Consider the following 15171-nt stretch of genomic DNA (forward strand, 5'->3'; position numbering starts at 1 on the left):
CAAGACAACAGACCGGCCTCTTACCGCATATGGAAGCCCGCTGGAGCCGCACACGCAGCGTATGGAGCGAGAGAAGCCATCCAGCTAGGATTTTGTTAGAACTACAGGAGGACTACGGGAAGGGTCCCTAGGTAGTCGAATGGATGACAAGCGCTACAGGCCACTCACGGTGTCGGCGAGTGTCGGCGGTGGCCCCGTGGGCGCCTACCAGCTTCGTCATGGCTGCCGAGAGCGACGCACGGCGAGAGGGGGAAGAGCGAGGGAGAGTAAAGCCGGACAAGGGAGCGCTGCACGATTACAAACTAAGAGAACATCACAGACAGGCAGCATAATATCGAGAACATGACCTCCACCTCAGGATGCACGCCGGTTCCTCTCCTCCTCTCGTCCAATATCTCCGTCGTCTTTCGTCTTTCGTCGACCGTCTTGCTCCTCCTCCGCCCCTTGAGGCCCGCGCCTCGCGCGTTCACTCGCTGCCGACCATGCCCGCCATGGGCCGCTGCACCTCCGGGTTCGCTGCGCCGTTGATGACCCGCGGGCCCAGCCCTGGGTGCCGCACGCCCAGCGCCGCGCCGAGCATCCTCTTGCCCGGGTCCCCGATGCGCGGCGCGCCGTGCTCCGGCTGCGCCGCGAGCACCGCCGGGTCCGCCGCGGTGGGGTCGATCGGGGAGACGTCGGTGGAGAGGGAGGACGAGATGAGCGCGTTGAGCGTCGGGTGCGACGGCAGGCTGGGCAGCGTCGGCGACGGCTGGTCTCGGTCCCGGGCGCTAACGGGGGCGCCGGTCTGGTCGAGCAGGCCGTTCGTCTGGATCGTCGTGCTCGCCGCGCCCGAGTTGTTCGCGGTGCGGTTGTAGGAGTGGCTCACGGACACGCCGCGGGCGTGCGAGACGGAGGCGCGGGCGGCGTGGCCCCGAGCGTTGTTGTGCGTGCGGCTGTTCACCGACTGGATCACTTCCTGGGCATCGGGCCCGTCGTAGGGCTTGATGGTCGCGGTGGTCGAGGTGTTGGGGGAGGTGAAGATGGAAGGAGGGAAGGCGAGCGCGTGGAGATATGCCCGCTTGGCTGTAAGATTGGCAGTGGGCGAGGATCAGCGGCGCAGGCAGACGTCGAAGGCCAGTTGTGGAGGCTGGGGACGCAGACACGCACCGACGGTAGCGTCATTAAAGACAATCAGGAGACTAGTATCGTTAATCCACTTGATCTTGAAACCGCCGCTGACGGTATCCCATTCGGAGAAGGCGGCTTGGATGTCCCTCGTTTTGAGCTCCTTGGGGAAGCCGGTGAGGGAGAGGATGCGAGTGACGCAAGCGGAGAGCTGAGAGAGAGCAGCAGCCATTTGAGCACACGAGATGGGGTGGTGATGTGTGTGGGGGGATGGCCAGCGGGAGAAGGGGCGTGTTGTTGCTGTGCGAGCGGCGGGTGGAGGGGGCGAAAGGAGTTAAAGACGAGAGAGCTGTACGTTAGAGAGACGGGTTACGAGGAGGAAGGAGCGAGGAGATGGGCGTAGAGAGTCAAGAATTTCGGAGTGGCCAAGAAGCGCACCGTTGTCCCTCTAGACGCCGGGGCACATCACGCACGGCCCCGCTAAGGAACGGCCTCTTCCATCACCTTCTGACGGTTGCTCAAGTTGGCATTCAAGTTGGCACAACAACACTCGCACTCCTTCTTGGCCTACGTTTCTGGTCTATGCGCCTCTGCACGAACATGTTTTGTGGGTTGTTACGGCGGTCGATTAAAATAGAGACGGCTATGCCCACCGCAGCCAAGGCTCTAGCCATGTAGCACGACATTGACATTTAGGGCGAATAGTGTGATCGCATCTACACATACATGAGCAAGGTGTCCAGCTTATGTACAGGTCCTCCTCGTTGCTTGTCCTCAAGGACATGGTTACGTGGCTTGTTATAGGTGCCGTCGAAGTGCATTGAGTCATTGAGTAAGCTTAGATCGGGCTTCGCTAAAATCTGATGAGATTGCAATGCTTCGGGCGCCAAGTCACGTGCCTCCTATCACACCCAAACAACGTTTGTGTTAAGTAGAAGGAAGGGATTCACTCTATATGGTGCATGTGTGATGAAGATCATAGTCATTCCGCACGCAGTTGAGGACGCGGTGCAACAGATTCTCGTTCGTTCGTTCGGTGGTGGTTCTTGGCATAACGGGCAGATGCGATGTTTTCGTGGACGCCCTGAGCTATCGCACAGCTTTCTCTGTTGATAACACAACCCCTTTGCATTTTACGAGACGATGTAGGTCAGCTTAGGCAAGAGGGGTTGCAGAGTCGACACGGACATCCATGACGTCCGTTGGTCGCGAGGTCACGCCACCGGGCCGCCTCCGAGCGCAGCTCTCGTGGTGCGTGATGCGTGACATACGGACCCCAGACACCTGGAAGGACACGATGCGGGGCACACCTCGACGCGCGACTCTGCCAAGGGCGCGGTAATCCCGGACATCGTGAGGCCCACGATCCCCGCTATCCATCCTGGCTGTCTACGCGGACTCGTACGCCATGTACCACGACATGGACGCCGACCTCATACGGGCGTGGCAGATCCTCCACGAGCTCTCCGACCAAAATGCGCTCAACCAGAAGCTGGCCGCGAATCTCGCTGCTCAGGCGCACGCCCTCAAAGTGAGCACGATCTACCCGCGTTCGTCTGCACGGCTGCTCATGCATGTAGAGTCCTTTAGGCTGACGCGGAAAGCGTGGCTAGCGGGTGCTCGTTGCGGAGAGTCAATGTGGACATCTCGAAAGGTGCGCAGCCACTCAGTCCGTTCCATCTGTCCAGGCGTGCTCACTGGGCATGCCTCCTCCCAGAGGTCTTCGAGTCTGAGCTCGAGCGACATAATGCGCACATCATCATCGAGAACCACACGCTGCTGCAGGAAAACAAGCAGCTCTCCCTGCTGCTGAAGGAGTACGAGGAGACCATGGAGAACGTCATGTCCAAGTTTCGCAATCACGCAGTACGTGGCCTGCGCCCCCCTCCCCTCCCTCTCGTCCTCACGGCGTACCCCAGTTTGCGGCCCAGCAGCACGAACTGACCGTGACCCGCCACTACGAGGCCCTCGTCCAAAACCTCGACGCATCCCTCGCCCAAAACGACCTCTCCACCAACACCACCACCACCCTCTCCCTCCACCGCCTCGCCCAGTCCCTCCGCGCCCTACTCCTCTCCCTCGCCGGCGAGCCCACACACCCCCCATCCCCTTCACAACCCTACGACCCCTCCAACCCACCCCCGCTCTCCCAACACCCGCACCACGACCCCGCGCCTCCCGCACTGGCCCTCCCCGCCGCCGTGCCCACCCTCGCCGAGCTCGACGCCCTCCTCGGCGCGCGCGCGGACTGGGCGACGGAGCGCGAGGCCGAGATCGCGCGCCTGGCCGCCGCGAACGCGCGCCTCCGCGCCGCGCTCGGCGTCGACGCCGCCGCCGCCCGCGCCAACGGCTGGCTCGCGGACGAGGCGCGCGACGCCGCGCTCACGCTCTCCTACGCGCACTCGTACGGGTACGCGGCGGGCGCGGCGGCGTTCCGTCGCGCGGCGGGCTCGGCTGCGGGTGGGGGCGGGGGCGGGTACCGTGCGGGGAGCCCCGGGCAGCGCGGGCCCGTGCCCGTGTTCGACCAGCCGCAGATGGGTATGGGGATGGGTATGGGGATGGGCAGCAGCAGCAGCAGTACCAGCAGCAGGGCCCGCAGGGGCCGCAAGCGCAGCAGTTCCAGATGCAGTTCCATATGCAGCAGCAACACCAGCAGCAGCAAGCAGCAACAACAACAACAAATGCAGCAGCAGGCGCACCAGCAGCAAATGCAGCACCAGCAGCAGATGCAGATGCAGCAGGGCGTCGGCGTCCCGGGGGGCAGCCTCATGCAGCTCGCCGGCGCGGGCGGGGGTGCAGGCCCGGGCGGCATGCGCGGGGCACCGGGGAGGCGGCCGGGGATGTTTGGGCGGCGGACGGCGCCGATGTTCAGCGGCGGGCGGGGCGGGGCGAGCCTTGGGACGGTGCGGCGGGGCAGGGCCAGCCGCCGCCGGCTGGTGGCGAGCGGACTTGGTAGACTGGAGGGGGGGGCGAGACTCGAGGTCGGACTCGCCGTAGGATGAAGTTCGTTTGTCCGTACATGTGCATGCATACCACTTTTGATGACATTTTTCGCCGGGGGCATTCTTATGTCTCGCCAGAGCCACACGAGGCTTGAGGCTTGGAACGCACGCAACGCAACGTCTTGAGGCCGACAGTCACTCGCAATTAGGCATAAGTCGTTTCGTCATAGCGTGCAACTAGGTACATCGAAGGGCATGAAGTGATATCATCCGGGCGGGGTATGTCGGATCGACGTGGGGGAACGGGAGGGAGATGTGGGTGCAAGGAGAGCGTGATGGTACAACAACGCACACAGCGCCCTGCGTGTGCATGTCTACTGATATGTACAGCGAAGTGGAACGTGGGCATGATACAGTGCAAATGACTAGGCGGGCGAAGCCGTGAGCATTAGGGAACGGAGCGAGAGGGAGAGAAAGAGGGAGGGAGACGCATTATCGGAGAAGGGACCCTAAGCGTACGTGGGCGCGCCGCAGCGAAGACTCTAGACCACCAGGAGACTGCCACAAGTACAGTGCCCCGCTGCGACGGCTCTGTAGGAATGAGAATACGAGAAGAAGCGGCTCAGGGTTGGCAATAATTAGCGGCAGAGATGGGTTGGGGATGTTGGAAGCGGAAGCGGAGGAACTAGGGTGGGCTCATGGACGACGTAAAGCGTGGTATGAGTAACAAGTCGTGAGGAAATGAAGTCCGTGAAAAGCGTGGTGAGAGCAGGATCAGAGAGCAAAGCGCAGGTGAGACAGCTGAGGAACGACAGTGGGTAGACTGAACGTGAGACGGGGCGACCTAAGGAGGGATACCTGATCCGCACCTAGCACCAACGCGGAGTCCGGCTGGTGCGAGGAGCGGAACTGACCTCCCACCCGAGGCTGCTCCTCCCGATGCCCTCCCAAGCGACCCCGACCATCTTCTCCTTGCCCGCCGCGAGCGAGCCCTCCCGTCCGCGCTGCCAGGCGATGGCGCTCTGCTGGCAGGTATTGTGGAGCGCCTGGAGCCTGAGCAGCACCGGGTTCGCCACGGGACGCATGCGCGACAGACGCATACCCGGAGCGAACTGCGGCCGGAAGGGCGAGCGGGGAAGCGGGGGAGGAATGGGGAAGACGCGCTCGTGCGCGGGAAGTGTGTCGGAAGAGGGCGGGCAGAGCGGAATGAGTGTGCGTTGGTATTGCATCGACTCATCCTCGTGGTACATGTCGAGTGGGGCGAAAGTATTCACGTCGACGGACGTAGCGCGGAAGCCATCAGGTTTCAGGCCGTTTCGTCTGTGCGAACGCGAGGTGCCGGCCCCACTGGCGTATATCGGGGAGCGGGAGCGGGAGAAGGAGCGTGAGCCGGAAGAGGAGCTGCCGTAGAGATCGACACCGGCGGAGAACATGGTCGCCTTGACGTACGCACGCTGGAATTGAGCAGCCATGTCAAGGATGCTGGACACCGAACGACTGACTCGGTGAACGAGCGTGGACGAGCCTGTTCCATGCTCATCGGTGGATGGTGGCACGTCCGAGCGCCGAGTGAGGGGGCGACCACGACCAACAGCAAGGTGCTCCTTCGACTTGAGTTCAAGTGGCACCGGGAGGGCTAATGGATGGTCCACCGCAGGAATGGTGGGAGCCATCGGAGGCTTGGAAGACGCTCTGCGTACGAGAGGGCAGTCTGACGGAGGGGAGGCGGAGAAGGGCATGCCAAGAATAGCTGGAGGCTTCGTGGGAGCGACGGGCGAGGAGGAAGGCGTCGTCAACACCGTCGAGGTCGAGCGGATAGAGCTCTTACTCCCGAAGGAGAACCATGACCCCGAGCGAGTAGCGGTGGAGGCCGAGGAGGGAGTGATGGAAGACGTACTCGCGTCCGACTCGACCGAGTCGAGGGTAGAGGACCTGACAATGCGAGAGATAGCTGTCTTCTTCGCCGTCGCGACCCTCTTCGGACTCTCCTGGATACGACACTTGCCCTTCTCGATGCTCTTCTCGGGTGGATGCAGTAGGACGGCTAGCAGCTCGTTCTGATGGGCCCCATGGCGAGTAAAGACCGGCGTGTCGACGTCGTCAGGGAAGAGGGGCCCATGCATGGCCACGAGCATGTCCGTGAACGCGACCGATCGGGAGATGGCCTTCGCATGCTTGGCTGCCAACTCCCGCTGCATCCGCTGCATCGTCAGATTGTCCTTGTCCGTCGGGGAGCGGCTGGTGGGCGGAGAGTAGGACGCGAGAGAGGCGGTGCGCGAGGGTGGGGACGGCATGATGTCGTAGAGGAAGTGCTGCTGCTGACCGTTATCTCCCGCGCGGTCCGCCGCCGGCGTGGCCTTGAGAATCCGCGAGTCCGCGTTCCTGAGCCCGTCATAGCACACGAGCTGACGGGTCTGGCCGCGCGCGATCCGCAACTGCCCACTGCTCCGCGCAGCCCGCGCCGCCTCCGCGCGCCTCGCCCGGTCGCGCTCCGCCTCCTTCTCCCTCCGCTGCGCGTCGCGTCGCGCACGGTCGGCGTCCTCCTTCGCGCGCGCGGAGCGCTCCTTGTCGCCGCGGTGACGTCGTGCGGAATTCTCCCAGATGCGTTCGCATTGGCGCAGACGGGCCTCGCGCTCGCGACGTTTCTGGGCCTCGAGCGCGCGGCGCTCGGCGGCCTCTATGCGCGCCTCGGTCTCGGCGTCGAGCCGGAGACCGCCTTCGGGAACGAAGGAGGAAGAGAAGTCTTCGTCACGGACGGCGGCGATGCGGGGGTCGTCGTCGCCCGAGACGTCGATGCCCTGAAGCTTGAGGAGAAGCTTCTTGGCGAGGAGCATGTTGTCGAGGGCGTAGGCGTTCTGCATCTGGTCCTGGAGGGTGCGAGGAGGAGAAGGTGGGGAGTCGTAGTATTCCAACGGGCGGTCGAGCTGGTATGAGCTGTCATCGGGTGGGGTGAGTGGCTCGAGGGGGGTTGGCTCGGAGGAATCGGAGAAGACACTGTTGGAGGAGTGGGTGCGAGGAAGAGTGTCGGAGGGGGAGGTGGACAGCGAGGAGTGGTCTGGCTGAGGGGAGGGTGGGAGGCGTGAGGAGGACGGGACGGGGGACGGGAGGTGGTTTAGGTGGTCGCGTGCGTCCACAGGTGGTTCGATGGCAGGGGTGTATTTGGAACAGGCTGGCGGCAGGGGCGCATAGAGGTGGATGGTGGCTTGCCTCTGGACGAGGGCGGGGGAGGTGTAGGTGCCGTGCTGGCGGGCAGGGCGGGCGAAGGCGATGGGAGAGATGTCTCTCGAGCGGCCACGGTCCATGTACATGGCGGGCGCTGGAGTGCGAGGAGCACGGGAGGTCAGAGAAGGGGACGGTGAGGGCGGAAGGGGGCTTATACGCACTGGGAGGCTCGCGTTGGTGGGAAAGTGGGTGTCGGCTCGGACGGGGGTCGAGATATGGAGGATGGCGAGGCCACGAGGCGGCGTCTCCCGGCCGTCCCCTCTGCCCGTCCCGATGGCGATTACCGCACGAGCCAAACAATCGTCCGTTGTGGCACAGCCCCTCGCCTTCCACCCGCCCTCCATCACGCCCATCACCACACATATCCTGCAGCGTGCCCCCTCAGCCCGCCTTTCTGCACTTAGCTCTCCCCCGCCTGCTCTTCAGTCCACTTTCCCCCCACGGCCTGTCGCCCGTCACAGCTCTCTCCTCGTCGACATCGCTGCATCGGCTTGCGTTCATCCCTCGCGCGCTGCCCTCCCTCCTCGTCGCATTTTGCCGTGCGCCGTGCGCCACAATCGAGCAGCAGCACATGCGCCTCTGCCCCCTCGCGCCCATCTGCCGATCCTCCGAGTCTCACGCGAGCCCTCTGGGGATCTGGCCGACGAGCCCCCGCCTGCCGCGTCTGCAACGCTATCCAGACCACGAAGATCGTCGTTCTCTTTTCCGTCGTCCGATACGCCTCCAGTCCGGGACCAGGCCCGGCTTCTATAATTGGCGCCCCTGCCATGTCGCAGCCAAGTACTCCAGAAATCCAAAGCACTGTCCCCGCCGTTCGCCCGCACAGTCCTTCTGGCACACCGCCCAGACTGCCTTTGAGCCTGTACGGCAGTCTCGCCCTCTGCCCTGCGTCCGCCGCCGTTGCGCTCAGCTCGGATCGAACGTAGATTTTGGCTTTGCGGGAAGCTTTCCCCAGCGTCCGCGCCCCCGAATGCGGCGACTCCCACCTGCTCCCGCTCCCGAAGCGTCCTCAACGTCTGTCGCCCCATCCGGCCTGCTCGCCATACACGCCGCACGGCGACGGCCGCATTCTCGCTGCCCCGTCTCCACGTTCGCGCGTCGGCACCAGTTCCCTGCGCTCGCGCGGACGCCCACACTCCCAGACGGGTAGGAGCTGGGCGGCGAGGGTCGCACATCGCCTCCTCCGCGAGCTCGGTCGATGGGCTCATTTCCGCGCGCGCCCGCGCCGAGCGGGACCGCCACCCGGTGTGTGTGCGCCGCTATGAGTTTCTGGGCCGATTCTCGTGCCGCAATAGATCGAGTTGGCCAGACTTGGGGGTGCGCTCTCGCACGTCATCGCCGCCATGGCAGGCTCGGGCCCATTGCGGCACGGGAGAAGACGATGGGGGAGGAGCGTGTGCGTGGTCGTGTGTGTTCTGTTCGACGGCGGTACGCAAGCCGATAGATGGATGATGTCCTCGGACTTGGGAAGCATCTCTCTGTGGCGCGCCTTATCGCTGCACCAGCCCGTCTGAACTCTCTTCTCGTCCTCACCCTCGTCCCTTCATTCATCTCCCAGTCAGACTCCTGTGGACGCTCCGAGCAAACCTGCGCTAACTTTCTCTGAAACCGATGCGCAGGGGTGCACCGCCAGGACGAGTCAAGTCTCGGAGCTTGCTGCGCGCTGAGGGGCCGCACACGCAAGAGTACCCCACCACAGCGTCCACTAGACGTACTCGAGGTGTCCGTCCGTCCTCGCGACATACGGGCCCGGTTCCAGCGTGTCGTAAACCGGTCAATGGCAACGCCCCTGCCTTTTCTGAGCCTCCTCGCGTATCCTCCCGCGGCCAGGGCCCCTCCCTCTCGAGCACTGCAGCGCGACCTTCCCCTCCAGTGCGCGCCCTGACCACCAAGTAATTCAGACGGATGGCAACCTGCTTAGCTCCGATCACCGCAACCGCTTCCCCGCGCTCGCCGGAAAGCTAGTGGGCGAGGGAGCCCTCCTGCCTTTGTGGCGCGGCTGGGATGGGGAGGCTGCGACCAGGCACGTGCCGGTGACGCGATGTGCTCCACAACGCCTGCGCAGTGCGCACCGCAGCGAAAAAGCCGGGCTCTCGCGCCACGCCGCGCCCCCTCCAACCTGCGCCCGCCCCACGCCCCCACCCGCTCGCCCGACACGAGGCCGCGTCTGCGGTCGCCCGACGACGCGCCGCTGCTGCTGCCTCCCTCTACCTCCCGCTTCCCCGGGGACGGGTGCTCGTGGCGTTCGTATCTGGCTCAGATCCCACACGAGAACCGCCAGCTTCGAGGGCCGCGTGGGATCGCGCGCGCCGCGTGTCCCGCTAGTCCTTTGCGATCCGCGTCGAGCGCGGCGGCAGCGCCCCCCCTTTCATGAATCATGTCCGCTCGCGCGCAGGGTGGCACTGGCTCTTGGCCGCGCTGACGCGGCCGCCTGCGCACCGTCGGTTGCACCTTGCCCTCGATATCGCGCCGGGGCCGCGCTAGCGCGGTGGGATGGACAACCTCGACACGAGTACGTCATCCGAATCCGGTCTCGTCTGCGCTCTGGGGAGCCCCCGGGCTGACGTCGTCCATCCAGCTACAGGCTTCTGGTTGATGCCATGCGTCGACTGCTCCGTCCCCGGAATCCGGGTATTTGCCAGGACGGAAGCACAGAGCTGGAGCGGCCGCGACAAGGACAAGCTGGATGTCCAAACATCCACCGCCTTGCCACTCGCATGCTTATCTGTGGGCGACTTTCTGCAACCCTGAAACAGATCGGCGACAGTGCGCACTGCGCAGAGGTAATATCGTGCGTCACCCTTTCGGCCGCAGCCCCGTTTTCGAGCGTCGGGACCTCGTCTGCGCAGATTCCCGGACGACCTGGGGACCGTCGTCCATTGACAAATGTACTGAACGCCGGGCTGCTCAGCGAAAGAACGCCTTACAAGCGTTTTACGTCCGAGTACGTGGCGTAAATTCTTCTGGTTCAGATGCACCACCAAGCCCGGCCACTCTAGACGTCTCGGCGAGCACCACCGCGAATCCTGCTGACCCCGCTTCCCCTCTCACCTTGTACGGCAGGGTCTCGGTCGGCCCACGGCCGCTGCATCGTGGCTCCAAGTTATGCACGACGCGCCGCCTGCGCCGCCGCACCCCTCCCCGCTCACCGGGCCGCGGCAAGATCGCGTCGGAGCGCCAGCTTACGGCTCCACGCAAGATCCGCTGGGAACGAAGCCCGCGAACCACGCACGACGCAATACAATGTCGCAACCCCGTGAGGGTCCTGTCGTCCTCCACCGATCGCCTGCCACAAGTGGCGGTGGTGTCTGCTCGTTCTTGGGCGCCATTGGTCCTGAGGGAGGGAACGCCGTACCCTGAGTGCGACGTCCCTTCTCCCCGGGGCCGCGGCGAACGTAGGAGGGATGCTGGGTAACGCATAGCGCTGGGATCTCAGTTGGTGGGCACCGAGCGTACGGCGGGCCCTTCCAAGTACTCGCGTACGATCAGCCGTGCGTGGTACCAAGAAGACGAGGCCGAGACCGATCGTGTCAACGACCCGGTACGTGATGGTGGGGTACGTCAGCAGAGGTGCACACGGCTCTCTGTAACCCCGGGGAAGGACCAGGAACGTCATGCAGGCCTTTGGACGAGTCGCTGAGACGTCGCGGGGAGCCTGGGCTGACTCTTCACGCAGCACAAGCGAGCAGACGCGCCCGCGAGGCGTCGTTCCGCGGTCAAGCGACCCCGCACGGACGCAGCCTCGCGCGGACCCTCGAATCATTCAGTTCCCCACAACTTCGCTGCAGCACGCCGCTCTCGAGCCCGCGTTGGCGCGGCCCCTCCCGCGACGGTCAGCCCCATGTGCACTCCATAGCCGCAGCGACCACACGGACAGAGGCGAACGCGAGAGATCTACCGCATGCGACTTCGCCTTCGTCTTCGTCGTGGTCTTCTGCTTCCCTTGGGGCATGTTTGCCAAACCAGGGGCTCAGCAGCAACCGCACCCCTCCCCCACAATGCTGCCGTGCTCTCGATCGCGGACGGCACTTACCCGCCGGCTCTAGCTCTAGCTCTCCCCCACCTCCTTCACAATGATCACACCTCTCGTAAACCCCACCTCCCCGTGCCTCCCACATGCCCCCATAGACCCTGTGGCCGAACAGCCGAAACCAGCCAGCGGCCGCGAACGCTCCCCGCGCTCAGGCGGTCAGCCGACGCGCACGAACCTTCAGGATCCGCACCCCCGCAGGGCACCCCCGCCCGATCCGGAACAGATTACTGAACGCCGTCCCCACACCCGTCCCGTGACCGCGCGCGGACGCTCGCAAAACCTCGGGCCCACCGCGGACGTTGCGGCGCCCGACGGTCCTCCGCCGCCCACCCGCCCACCTCGCCAACGCTCAAGCCGACACATCGCCTCGGCCGTCGGGTGCGCGCGCGAGGGGGTGGCCACCGCAAGGCGCACCAGGCACCCTGGTTCGCCACGATGGCCCGCGGAACGTGGCGCGCGCGCATCTACGGCGACCCGCGTCCACAACGGCAATCCCATCTCCTCCATCTCCCCATCTCCCATCTGGCCCCGCGCGCGCGCAGGACGAGGGAGAATCGGCGCGATGGCGCGATCATCGATACCGAGCGCGTGCCCGCGACGGGTGCCGCGGGAGCAGTGCTCGACGCGTGCCGCCGTGCCTCCGTGGGCGTTCGGTGCGCGGGGCGCGGCCCTCGCACTTTGCGGCGGACTCGTTTGGCGGCCCTGGTCCATGGCCAAGAGCGCTACGGCGACCACCTTCCATCTGAACGTTCGCGTTCAACGTTCAGCCCTCTACGGCCACTATCTCAACGCCATCACCCCCTGCCTCCTCCGCGAGGGGCGGACCGCGCGCCTGCCATCCGTCCATGTCCAGGACGCCGTCCGCGCTTCGTGCGGGGTGGTATGACGATCGATGGGTACCAGGGGCGTGGTTGGCGTTCATTAGGACCGTGGACGGATATGTGGCCCGACGCTGTGGACGAGAGGAGAAGAGGACGCAGGAGAGCGACCATGCAGCACGCACGCGACCGCGCCGCAGCTGCTACCGCCGCACGTCTTTCTTTGGGTCAAACCACCGCAGGTCTAGTGTTGCACGCCTCGAAGTCAACGAACGGTCTGGATCAGCTCGAAGCGATGTCGCTGCGGGTTTTCGCACATCTCCACCCGCGCTCCTCCTGGAGATGCCAGGGCGGCAGAGCACCATGACCTACGATGCTCGCCTCGGACTGGTTCAAACACTGGTGGCCCCTCTCCGCGTTCGCCAGGGTGCATCTCTTCTCGCTCCTCCCCGCACACGCGCTCCTCCAAACGCCTTCCTACTTCCATACCTCACGCATATGTGACTGCACCCCAAAGACGGCCGCCGCGCACAAAGTTCTGCTCTCACCCGCGCCTTCTGCGGTTTCGTGTGCGCCTCCCTTGTTCCCCAGATGTCAACCGCCTACAGCAGCAGCAGCAGCACGCTCGACGCATCCCAAACCCAAGCCTCCTCCCCCTCCTCCCCTCTTTCCCGACGTCTCGGCACCCTGGCCGTCCCAACACCCTGCCGAGAGCATGCCGTACGCCCCGTCGCTCATTCGCTCATCCGCGCCGTCACCGCTGCCAGCCGGGAGCGACACGCGCCCCCGTTATCGCCCCCCCAACTCGAACTCGAGCTCGGGAAGCTTCCAGGGGACCGCGCGCCCAGACCGCTATCGCGTCGCGCGATCTGCGGCATCCGTGCACGAGGCGGACGCCGTCGCCGTCCGCGGCCCGCTGATTTCGACGTTTTCGAATTCGCGACGAGCACGAGCAGCGGTCGCCCGAAGGTCGGTCAGACGAGCGGCGGTTCCGGCCCCTCCGGCTCGCCATGGATGACGTCGAGGACGGGGGCGATGGTCATCAGCGTGGGGCTGTTTGTTTGTCGATGGCGGGGGTCGGGACGGGGATTCAACGGCGCCACGAGGTTGGGTAGAACATCAGACAACTACTTCCTACCAGTACATGTATAGCGCCGGCCGGTGCGACAACGCCAGTGCTGCGCGCGCGACACAATGCATATGTAGTGTATCGCCGTTCCAGACAATGTACGGGTGCGGGCCGCCGCAAGACACATGCCACCGTCCCAAAGGCTTCCTGCGGTTCCGCCGATATTACTAGGACCGCACAATGCAACACGCGCTTTCTCGAGGAACACAATGGTCCGCTATCTCTGCGTCGAGGCGGAAATGACTGTATGGGTTTCGAGTCGGCCCGGTGGGAGAACGGGAGTGGTGCACATGCGCCGGAGGTAGTGCGCCATGGGAGGATTTGGAGAACGTTTGCAATCAGAGTCTGAAGACAACGTGGTTCATTCAAACATGATAAGGTGACGCAATGTACGATGTAAAGGAGTGGAATGGTTCACTGAACGGCGCCTTCGAAGCAGTGAGTTAAGTTAAACAATGAGAGTCGAGACGAAGACGGAGAAAGGGGACGATTGAGGAGTGACAATGGGCGCGGACAGAGAGTATGTAGAACGAGGGAGTGGAACGAAACCGCGACGGGACGGAACTACCTGAGAGTGGACTCAGATACATGGCGAAGGCGTCTGGGGCGTGCAAACTCGTCGATAGCTTGCCGGGTGCGGATGAAACGCACGCACAGGGCTGCAAGTGTGCGAGGATAAACGCCTAGTAGGACCAGAAGCCTCGTCGTAGAACGTACCGATGGTGTCACATACCACCTCCCGCCGAATACGCACGCGCCCTCCCCACCCGTGGACGGGTCCACTTTCGCCTGGCGTCTTCACTGCCGCAGATTGAAGGAGGCGCGTCGCCGAGCGCACCCGCTAAGGAACTCGAAGACGTGTTGAACGGAGCGACGGGCAATGAAGACCGCATGAACGAGGTAGACGTCGCTGAGTCCGCTTGCGAAGGCACGAAGGTGACCGTCCTCTGTCTCGGGGTCGCGGCGGGGGTGTCGGAAGGGCTATGGATGATGTCGCCGAGTTCCAGAGCGAGTGTAGTCTCGTCGTCGAAGCCAGATCGGGTGGAGTCCGTCAGACAGTCTGAAGAGTAGCCGGTGGGAAGTCCTTCGGAGAATGAGGCTGACTCTGGGGAGCTGAAGTATCCAGGTTCTGAACCAGGAGGCGACGAAGCAGAGACAGGTATCGCAGCGCAGAGAGGTGGAGATGTGCTGTAAGGGAACAGGACCCGTTCGTAGTAAATCTTGGTCTGCTCTTCCATGTACGCGCTGTAAGTCCCGACGCATTCTTGAATTCCATCAGCAGGACCCAAAGCCCGAGACAAAGCCTCATAGTAGGACAGACGTTGAGAGGGATCGAGTGGTACATCTTCACGCAGAGGAGATATGCAGTCGATCAGGGGGTCGCAGAAGATTCGAGTGTTGCCGAGGGGGGGCCGGGTTGGTGCGTCGTAAACTGCGGAGACAGGATACGAAAGACACAAGGGGCCCGCTATCCAAGCTTTTGAGAGGCAGTCGTCAACGAGTACGGTAGGTTGGATCAATGGAGAGCCGGTCGAAGGATTTTGTTCCGTCGGCGTGTGTGACGTGGGAGCAATTTTGGCAACACCCTTGCTCGAACGAGCTTTGGTGGGAGGAGGTGCAATGCCAGATCGGCGCATCCGTCGCTAAGGCATAATATGCTGTGTATGAGCGCATCTAGCCAGCGACACACTCAAGACAACTCACGTGCATGCGCATAGCATCGGTTTTCTGCTCGACGGTCGCGCGCTTGTCTTCCTTGGTGACGCGCAGACCCTTGCTGTGAAACCAGTCGTAGATGTGCCGGCGGTCGACGTTGTAGCGCTGTTGTATATCCTGCCGGATCGCGAAGGAAGGCATCTCGACCGCACCAGGTCTGATGAAGCTTTGCAGCTCCGCGACGAGCTCCGGGCCTAGTCGAACAGC

The 15171-nt window shown here is 63.9% G+C and overlaps 4 protein-coding genes across 4 annotated transcripts; 1 reads left to right on the forward strand and 3 right to left on the reverse strand.

Moving 5' to 3' along the window:
• Positions 1–466: 466 nt before the first annotated feature.
• Positions 467–1336, reverse strand: BXZ73DRAFT_91935 (uncharacterized protein; the record flags this gene model as incomplete). The annotated part of the gene is made up of 2 exons (XM_048026169.1): positions 467–1062; positions 1147–1336. The coding sequence occupies 2 exons, from the start codon at positions 1334–1336 to the stop codon at positions 467–469; spliced, it is 786 nt and encodes a 261-aa protein (XP_047874393.1).
• Positions 1337–2512: 1176 nt separating this feature from the next.
• Positions 2513–4201, forward strand: BXZ73DRAFT_104707 (uncharacterized protein; the record flags this gene model as incomplete). Its single annotated transcript, XM_048016002.1, has 5 exons — positions 2513–2635; positions 2695–2758; positions 2822–2970; positions 3024–3897; positions 4185–4201. The coding sequence occupies 5 exons, from the start codon at positions 2513–2515 to the stop codon at positions 4199–4201; spliced, it is 1227 nt and encodes a 408-aa protein (XP_047874394.1).
• Positions 4202–4915: 714 nt separating this feature from the next.
• BXZ73DRAFT_52220 (uncharacterized protein) lies at positions 4916–7348 on the reverse strand (the record flags this gene model as incomplete). The annotated part of the gene is made up of 1 exon (XM_048020775.1): positions 4916–7348. One exon carries the CDS (start codon positions 7346–7348, stop codon positions 4916–4918), a length of 2433 nt encoding a protein of 810 aa, XP_047874395.1.
• A 7574-nt stretch (positions 7349–14922) lies between these two features.
• BXZ73DRAFT_52234 (uncharacterized protein) lies at positions 14923–15105 on the reverse strand (the record flags this gene model as incomplete). Its single annotated transcript, XM_048020778.1, has 1 exon — positions 14923–15105. One exon carries the CDS (start codon positions 15103–15105, stop codon positions 14923–14925), a length of 183 nt encoding a protein of 60 aa, XP_047874396.1.
• Between the last annotated feature and the right edge of the window lie 66 nt (positions 15106–15171).

Source organism: Epithele typhae, assembly GCF_022376455.1.
Source record: "Epithele typhae strain CBS 203.58 chromosome Unknown BXZ73scaffold_55, whole genome shotgun sequence".
Taxonomy (NCBI): domain Eukaryota; kingdom Fungi; phylum Basidiomycota; class Agaricomycetes; order Polyporales; family Epitheliaceae; genus Epithele; species Epithele typhae.